Raw genomic sequence first — 9714 nt, 5'->3', positions numbered from 1 at the left:
CTGAACATCTTCACTCTTAAACAAAGTGGATGAAATATATTCCTCACTTGCATAAGAAACAGATAAACCTTGAAGTGACGCTGTGGGCTTACTAAAAGTGTCTGACAACGCATCAGCAACAGAAGGTGCAGATGTAGAACGCAGCATGGCTTCAGTTGTAGCAGGACCTGGTGCCGTTTCATGCAGTATTTGGTCAAATGTAGAACTATCTTTATGAACCCTGGAGCTTTCAGCCAATATTGGATCACTAGGCACAACTGCAGTTGTGTTAGGCAGAGTGCCATTGCCAGAAGACTGGAAGGAGGATTGAAGTAACGCTTCATTATTTAAGGTAGCTGAGGTCTCATAAAAGTGCGACTGTGTTGAGGATAACATTTTGCTATAAGTGGGGGCAGAGAGAGCTTGATCTGAACTTGCACTAAGCATAGGTTTAAGCAAAGTGTCATCAAAGGTTGGAGATGTAACATGCAAAGGCTGAACGGAAAGGTGATTTTCTTTAAGTTTACTAGTATCATGATCAAATAACTTAGTAGTGGGAAAAGCAAGAGAGGCTGGAAGGATTCCCTTTGTGCTAGAAACAGGAAGCGGGCTTTCTATTATATCATCATTAGAAACAGATGCAGAAAGTTCAGGTATCACTTTACTCTCAGCATTGGAAGTCACTTCACTTAAAGAAGAGGAAATTTGCAGTTCTCTCTCATCTCCATATATAACTTCACCTTTTTGAAGCATCTTTTTAGTATCACTAAACCCAGATGACTCATACGTAATTTCATCTATAGATTCAGAGGAAGAAACATTAAGCACTTTCAAGGTATCTGTATCAGGCAAAAGGGACTCACTGCCAGAGTATGCTTCAGACCAATCCATATCACTAGATAGAGAGTGCGTAGGCTGCAGCAAAGTATCAGCTTGTGATATTACAGAAGAAGTTTTATGCACCAGTACATTGCTATAGCTGCTAAGTAAAGGACCTTGACGAAATACGTCAACAGAATCATGCACAAATTGTGTGGAGTCATAGGAAACTGTAAAGCTTTTGAGGGAGCCCACATTACCAGACAAAGCATAAGGAAGTTCAGACATTGTAGATAGTACATGCATATTTAAATCACTGCTGGATGGTTCAACTTGAGAAAATATATGAGTTCTATTATGACCAAATATCAGTGTCTCTGAAGCAGCACGAGTAGTCTGATGCGACACCACATCAGCATATTGAGCAAGGCTTGGCTGTATTAATGTATCACCCTCTGCCAATGTCAAAGGAGCATGCAGGGACACCTTATCACTTGCAACAGCTGGAGTAGCACTTTGTGGAAACATTTGAGAAACTGTATACAGACGGTGAAACATTTTACTACTGGAGGAAGCAGAGGAAAATGTAAGCAAAGGTACATCATCATAGGAAGACAGGGTGGGTTCAAACGACACATCAACACTGGGAAATACAGGTGTAGCATGCAAGGTCACATCACTATCTGATGTAGCAGGGGTAGTGTCGAGCATCTGAGAGTCAAACAATAAAGGGGTGGCTAGAGGAAACACTTCACTACTGTAGGAAGGTTGAAGAGGTATCTCACCATTATAGACTGGTTGAGTTGTCTGAGAGAGTACCTCACTGGCAGCAGAAGCAGAACCATATTCTCCAGAGCTTGAAGGGATAGAGTGAGGTGATAATTCAGCAGAGGAGAAAGCAAAGGTAGAATAATGTGGCAATTCTAAATCCGCGTCTGAGGTGTCTTGTGAAATCACTGGTTTGCTGGAGTGGGGCACTGTGGCTGGCTTTAATCCCTCTACATAAGCATCAGTGGGACTGATCTGAGACAATTGCCTGCTATCTGATGCAACAACAGACTGAGTTGTCGGATCCGTAGCATTACGAAACCATACATTTCCATCAGTGGAAGAAGTAGGCCTTGGAGGCTCATCAGAGCTTGAGGGTGCTGCACCTTCTGAAACATACTTAATGGAGGCTTGGGAAAGAACATCATGCATGCTTATATCTGGGCTTCCTGAAGGAAGAGTGTCTTCCTGGGAGGTCTCCTCTGTAACCAGATGTGTTGAAGAAGTGGTAAGAACTGAACTCCAAAAGTCATCGGATTTCTGATGAGGTTTAAAAGAAGACAATAAGAAATCTTCATTGACATGGCCAGTAGTGGTTATTCTTGTTGGTTCAGTGCCTGAAGAAAGGTATATGTATTCTTCTTCTAAGCCTTTGGTGGAGTCAATGAGTTGAGGAGGAATTCCAGTAATTGTTCGGGATTCCAAAAAAGTATCTTTGTCTTCTTCAGAAATTTCACTAACAGGTGGAGAAGTAGGGTAATAAACTGCTTTGAAAACATCATCCTTACCATGCAACTCTTCTTCTCTTGTTAAGTATCTATTTGTTTTAGCTCCATTGGGTTTTGGTCCCATTTTTTCTTGACTGTAGCTGGATGTAGTCACCTGGAAATCTTTCCTCCTTATTTGGTTTATCATACTGTCAGTGCTAGGAATCACTTCAGTTTCTTCATCCACCTCTGTTTCCTTTTCATCAACTTCATCCTTTTAAAATATATCATAGCCAAAGATGATTAAAAATGTTTATACACACTGTACACAAACAAAAACCCAAACTGCAATACTACATTTTTCTTGCTCCACAGAAACAAGAGAAGCAAAACATGACAACACTTCAGAAGAATGCTGGCCGTAGCTACCAATTATGAAGTCTGCAGAGGGTATCATAAAAATAGTTTAAAAAACAGGTAAACTAGAGTTATTCTGTAAAGTCTAATTCAGTTCAAGAAGTAAGAGTAAATGACCCTCCAAAATTTTTGGAATAGCTGTTAAATTCACCTAAGAGCATTCTGATAGCAGACACACATGAATCTCACTCTTCAGCACCACTCCCTTCCTCCTTTACTTCAGTTGATAGATGCATCCATACATAGACCATTATAAGCAAGATCAAGTCAGATTTCTCTTCAAACAAACTAAAAAGCATAACACTGGATGACAGCTTTGATTCTACTAAATGAACAATTGTGTCAGACATTACTCAGAGTTGACAGTAACTTGATGCCCCATTTTCAAAAAATATTTAGACATATCCTGTGGTATCCCTTACTTCTCCATGCACCTCCATCCCCAGAGAACTAGATCGTGAAGTATCTCTAGAGCTACCCGGGGAGAAATATAGCTGAAAGAGAAGTCTGTATATGCACATACTATGTATACATAAATGCAGATAATAAATTCAGTTGGTGACATAGTTTTGTAAATTTTCATAGAATACAAATTGAATTTAGTAGATGTATTTGAATGTATTCGAAATACTATCTTAAAAATAAATTAATGTCATACCTCATACTCTTCATTTTCATTCAGTTCAGGAATGAGGTCAGCCTCTATAAAACAAAAATACATACCATATCATCCAACATTTTAAATTAATAGAATTTTGAATTGTGCAAGGACTCAACTGATTATTTAATATATCTATTGAGATCCAGTCCAAGATGTTTTATAGGACTGTGCTTGGAGATGTGGCTAAACACCTAGTTGAGGACTAACTCCAAGGGTAGCAATGCTTATCTAGACAGGACACATTCAGCTACAAAAGTTTTGACTGGCTCTAATTTGATACTGCAGCATGTTGGATCTGCACTGAGGATCCCCGTCCCAGCAGGGGAGAACCAAGTTTCCGAGAATGTTTTCTATGAGAAAGTACAGTCTAATGCAGAAATACAGAAGAGAGGAAAAAAAACTAAGTATGGGAATCCACTATTCCTCTACATTTAATCTGAAAGCTCTTATGACATTGTTGTAAAATTATCTGTTCTGTAATTTTCATACAGCAAATTCCTCCTTTGTGCACCCAGGCTTGCAGTTACGTACTAGAGCAACTGCCATTCCACAATACTCAGCTGCCTGTCTCCATCAGGGCAGACCAAAGATACCCACACGTCCTCCAGTCCAGTGTGAAAGGCCTTTTTCAAACTCCCACTCAGTGTGATGTAAGGACATGAACCCAGTTTTATTGCATTGCACAAAAAGACCCTAATAAACAGGTACAGAGTTTAGAACTTTAAGGGCTTCTCAGGCCTCTCCACATTTCATAAATAAATAACAGTTGAAGCAGGATCAAGAAATCAATCTCCTACAGCCCAGAGGCAGCCTTTCACTTTCTTTCTCTGTCTTTTTGGCCAAATCCAATATTGTACTTCTGAGAGTGGTCAGCAAGAAAGGCTCCAGAGTAGGTTACAAGAAACCTACAAATCTCTGGTAGGAACTGGCATAGGCCTCCAGTGATGAAATCTAATACCCCTTCCACAGCATTAACTTGTCTTACTGTTCCTTTGGTCCAGAGGAAGGTCCATTCCCTTTCTGAATCTTCCTAAGGCTTTCCTCTAAGCCATGTTCTGGCCTTCTGTCTGCTCACCAGTGCTGACACACATTCTGAGGCTCATTTGCACTAAGCAAAAATGGCAGCCTCAGCCTGGGGAGTGATTATAGCATCACATGGAGCTCCATGCCTGTGTTTCCTCTACAATTCCCAAATCAAGCTTTCTTAATGCACTAGTATAAAGATGTCATCTTTGTACTTCTCATCTCTGCGAAGACAGTTGACTTAATTTATATTCTCTTTAATCTGTCTGTATCTACCTTCCAAAACAAACTGGGGCATATTACATGCAACATACACTAGCTGAAGTCTATCACACTAACAAGCTTGGCTTTTTCTGTAAAATATAGAACACAAATAAATTTTGACTAAACAATCCTGCTCACAACTTTTATATATTGTTCTTTTGCAACAAACTTTTATAAGTTACCAACTACTGAATTAACCTTTCATTAACAAGATAGAGAAAAATTATCTTACCTCTGACTCCTGGAAGCCTAGGAGGCTCTGGGACAGGGTGGGGAAGGGAGCGGAGGGGAGGAAGGGGTGGAGGAGATAATGATATTCCCTGGCTTCTCAATGACAGAAATTAAACATCATAAACATTAATTTGACAGTCTTTCCAGAGCAGACCCTTATAATATATTATGCATTCAGTAGACTTCTCTGCAAAATAGTTTTAATACAGAGAAATGCCATCTATTTATTCTGTGGTCAGTATTCTTGAGTTGAGATTTAGTTAGACTTAATCATAAAAATAAGATTGTACTAGAATATACTATATGCTACATGCCCTCAAATTCCACTAGTAGAAAACTACAGTTTCTTTCTCTTGTTGTGATGGAGAGGCATTAACAGACATACATACATATATATAAAATAAATATTTATATATTTTAACAACACTAAGTCTTCAGGCATTTTTGAAATCCTATTTAAATTTAGTTGGTCACAGAAAACATTTGTCAAAAGCATTAGAGACACACCCTTGCAGAAATTAATCCTGTTGCTGAGTTTTTTATTTGACAGCAGATTCAAGAAATGTGGTAACATTCCACACAACCAAGGAGAAGAACCACCCCCTCCAAAAAACAACCCATTGATGTAGGTGGATGAACAGGCTTGTTTATTTTTTCTGGAACCACATTTTAATTATTCTATAGCTTACATTTTAAAATAAAATAGTTAAAACATTTGTTAGAATGTTCTGGAGAGGTCTTTCCATAGTCCATTTTAATGACAGATAAGAACAATAGAACAAAGACAAAAAAAGTTACTATTTCCCTAGATTTCAGTCCAATATCGATCTTAAAAAAAAAAAAAAAAAATCTCTTAAGCTGATCAGATTTGTAATTGTTGGATATATAAATTGTTTTCATTTCTGTACTGTCTTATGTAACAAATGGCATGGCAAGAACAGAAGTAAAGCTTGCTTCTTCTTATTAAATGAGTTTTCACGTTTCTACATTTATCAGTACAAAATTAGAAAAAAGCATCACCTAAATGAAACATGTAAGATATGCTTAGTGTTTTTTAGGACAAAAAATACTGACAAAGGCAAGTTACAAAGAAATAGCATAGTTAGACCCTCACAAAGCATTGCTGACCACATGAGCTGACATACAGAAGGAAGTATGAGACCCATATCCCAGCAGTGTTTTTTCTGATACACATCAACTGAAGTCTCCACAAAGGAAGATGAGAGGAGAGATATACTAATATTTTTCGTTTCTTGTATCAGCAAAAGCATGTAAGTAACACTGGTATTAACTGCACAACAAACTACTGCAGAACTTTCAGATGTTATCTAGCGAGTCAATGCACGCATTTAGATAGTTATTTGAAATCCAGTTTAATACTAATTGAAAAATTGGTAAATATAGGTTGGACTTCTATCAAAGCTTACTAAAACACTGTGTACATGATTCTCTTCATTTTTGATGGAGCTATAATCACATAGGACATCTAGTGACTTTTATGAAATGGAAACTAACTGGAAACAATGTTAATATGCACATAGATGAAAGGCTGCCACTCTGAATAGTTTAGGAAAAACCCAAAGAGCAGAGGTGTTAACTATGATCTTTTGCCCAATGTCACACCAGAGATCCCAAGGTTTCCACAGACTGATGCAGAGAGCATAGCCCAAAAGAAGTCCTTCCTCTTATGAAGCACTGCTGAGAACAACAGTTTAAATCTGGTCCACAGATCACCCTGGTCACTAACTGCTCACAGGTGGCACCCAGACAAGAGTGGGGAGGAGGCAGGAGAAATGCTCTCTCTTGAGAGCATCTCAAAAGGAAAAGACTCAAACATTGGTCATGAGGTTTTTGAACACCAGATTTCTGTTGTACCGTGTGCTGAAACCCTTCCCTCTTTAAAAGTGGCCACTCCAAGGGCAGAATTCTTCCTGGAAAAAGGCCCATCTAATGCTTTTATGTGACTCATGCCTCACTTTAGCTCTTAACATGAAGATTAATTGATCTGGAGATGTCTGCAGTGAATTTCATCTTAATTAAACTGGCTTGCTTAGAGGAATTATTGAAAATTAAAGTCAATTTTATTTCATGTCTTCATGGTGAAGATAACTTTCTTTTCATAAATTCACAAGCAGGAGCTCCAAGAAATCCCCTTTTGCCTCAAGATCTATAAAGCAGACCACAAAACCAATTTGATGTTATAGTTGTAACCAGCAAGTTGCTTTGAACAAATCTTTCTCATTAGGTATCTACATACTCATATAGCTTTTTTAAAAAAAATATTTGCAATATTAGCATATTAATTACATGTAATATTTGCAACAGTTAATTCAGATGTAAATAATTAGTAAAAGTAAGTATGCAAATAGACATTAATACTAGAAATTAATGGAAGATTTTTCATATTTTAAAATTCTATCCAAGGTCAAGACAGAAGCAGAAAATTTATCTATAGGGCAATGTACACGCAGAGTAATCATCCTAATTACATGGGAAGGATTTTTCCCTGAATTGTCTTCTTGCACAGCTTTCAGATACACTGCTACGGAAGCATCAAAATAAAAAACGACAAAGTACATTTAATAACTTTGTGTCAGTTTCAGGTAGAAAGCATCCTAAACAAACAGCTTTTCTGAAACACAGAAATTGTTCATTTTAGTATATTTCTTTTTTTATTTGTAAACTTCTCCCTCTACTTTTTTATTTATTTAAATTTAAAATAACCTTGAAGCACTTTCTTTGACCTGAAATAATCTTCCTCTACTTTGATGCTTTTGAAAAACTAAAGGAAACACCTAAGGTGGATCTGAAGTCCCTATAAATGTTCAGAACTGCCTGAAAATTGAAAGGAAAACAATGTGTTTATACAGTCCTGATATGCAGATTATTTAAGTCTTCTCTTTACAATGCTTTATCTAAAAATAACAGAACTCAGGTTAAGAATATGCTTATATACATTAATTTGCTTCAATGCAATGTTAAGGAGTCATATTTGAATATTCAAATGACAGAAAACACAAAAATACAATTTTCCTAGTTATGCTAACTTGTTCATATTTTACATAGATGCATCTTTACACTGTTATGCCTCCTAGGTATTCTTGTATCATATTTTCCATTTCTTCAATGAAATTAGTGTTGTATCTGTGTAAAGCAGCTTGAGAATACCAAATTTTCACTCAGAACTGCTAAATATAACATTGATTGCACCAAATTTGCTTGTCTGAGAGTACAAATCTCAGACACGTCTGCTGATACGCTGGAAGGTGCAATGAGTTTTCCAGTAAGTATCTCCCAAAGCAAGGCCCTCTTCCTTCTACTAAGAAGAGTGCAAAGCCATCGCTTCGTGTGACTTCAGCAGAAGTACAACAGGGATGCTGTGACTGGTGGCTTTATCTAGTGCTGGGCAGCTGCAGGTTGCCCAAGTTGCTCTTGCTGAGTTGGCTCCTGAGCAGCATTAGGCGCACTGTGCAGCTCTGCCTCCAGTGCTGGCTCTGTGGTCACCCAGCCCCAGTGGTCCTGTCTCCCCCCTGCCTCTGCCTCTCCCCTCCTCCCTTTCCTTTCAAAGGGAGCTATGGTGCACAGCAGGGTGGTAGGTAACTGATTCTTATAGCAGGGATACAACACTAGTAGTAGGATGTTTATCTTATGGATGTTACTTGCACTGGATTTTTTTTTTTGCTATGTCTATTTTCAGAGCTTTGAAATCTGTGATGGTAGCACTGCACTGACTTGATTTGTTGAACTAACTATTATTGAATAATGACAACATTACACTGCTTATTTGTCATTCCATGTAGAAATGGATGTGGGGTTAGGTTAATGAAATCTCATCTGAGAAAATTCTTCAGACACAAAATAAAAAAATGCTGAAAAGGAAGTGGAGGAAAATAGTATCTAAGAGGTAGATAAAGGATAAACAGAAAAATGGAATGTCAGAACCTTGTTGCTTAGAAAACTGAAGGGAAATAGGAAACTTCTGGTAGATAATAGCCTAAGACTCCAAAAAAGAATTCTTAATACATTATGTTTGAAAGACAAACGTAATGTTCATTGAAAACATATATATGTACTATACCTGAATCTGCATCCCCTTCCTTCAGACAAAAACACACTATTATAAGCCCATTACCATTACTAGTTCATAATTCATGCCATAGAGATTGTTGAGAATCATATTTTTTCTCACTGTAAAGGAATGTGGTTTCCTTGAAATGAAAAACTGACCTGTATTCCCAAGTACAACACAACATTACTAAGGACTTTGCTGTAGCTTAACAGACTTAATGAGGTATAAAACTGAAAACTGAACTTAGAGAATCCATAAAGAAACAAGAAGAACTCAGGCTGCTAGTAAAAAATGATTTGTTGCGTGATTAGTAAGTCTTTAATTCTTTCCTATGATTAAGTACAGGGTTCTTAATTAAAAACACAGCTCTCACTCACTTTAATAAGAACTGGGTCTGATGCTAAAACTTCCACAGAATGTAAGGGATTATTAAGGACAAGATCAAGCTTCATGCTATAGTTTCAAATTATTTCATATTTACCAGCAGGCAAAAGTAGTAAATCTGGCTGTGAAATCAGTAAGATTTGTTTGTTAGGCCTTTTGATTTTTTGCAAGGCAGCATTAAGAAGCAAGGGAATTCCATTTCTGCAAGTCCTTTGAAATCAAACTCCAAGTAATCATAAGAAATCAAATTTCAAAATCAGTTGATACAGACTTATAAGTCACATATTGCTTTTCTATTACTTGTTTCCATAATACTTTGGCAGTGTGGATTAATTTTGGGAGGACCTCTGAACCATAGAGAAATAATACCAAATGTGGTTTTATTTCCCTAC

At 37.4% G+C, this 9714-nt stretch overlaps 1 protein-coding gene across 1 annotated transcript in view; it reads right to left on the bottom strand.

Moving 5' to 3' along the window:
• Nucleotides 1-9714, bottom strand: part of PTPRZ1 (protein tyrosine phosphatase, receptor-type, Z polypeptide 1) — a 136705-nt gene that overhangs the window by 37032 nt on the left and 89959 nt on the right. Inside the window, exons 11-12 of the mRNA XM_010004306.1 lie at nucleotides 3349-3392; nucleotides 1584-2547 (exon numbers count right to left, since the gene is read on the bottom strand). Coding sequence (XP_010002608.1) covers nucleotides 1584-2547; nucleotides 3349-3392 — 1008 coding nt within the window. The remainder of the gene's footprint in view (nucleotides 1-1583; nucleotides 2548-3348; nucleotides 3393-9714) is intronic.

Source organism: Chaetura pelagica, unplaced genomic scaffold (assembly GCF_000747805.2).
Source record: "Chaetura pelagica isolate M959 unplaced genomic scaffold, ChaPel_1.0 scaffold68, whole genome shotgun sequence".
Taxonomy (NCBI): domain Eukaryota; kingdom Metazoa; phylum Chordata; class Aves; order Apodiformes; family Apodidae; genus Chaetura; species Chaetura pelagica.
This window is presented reverse-complemented; position numbering and strand designations above follow the sequence as displayed.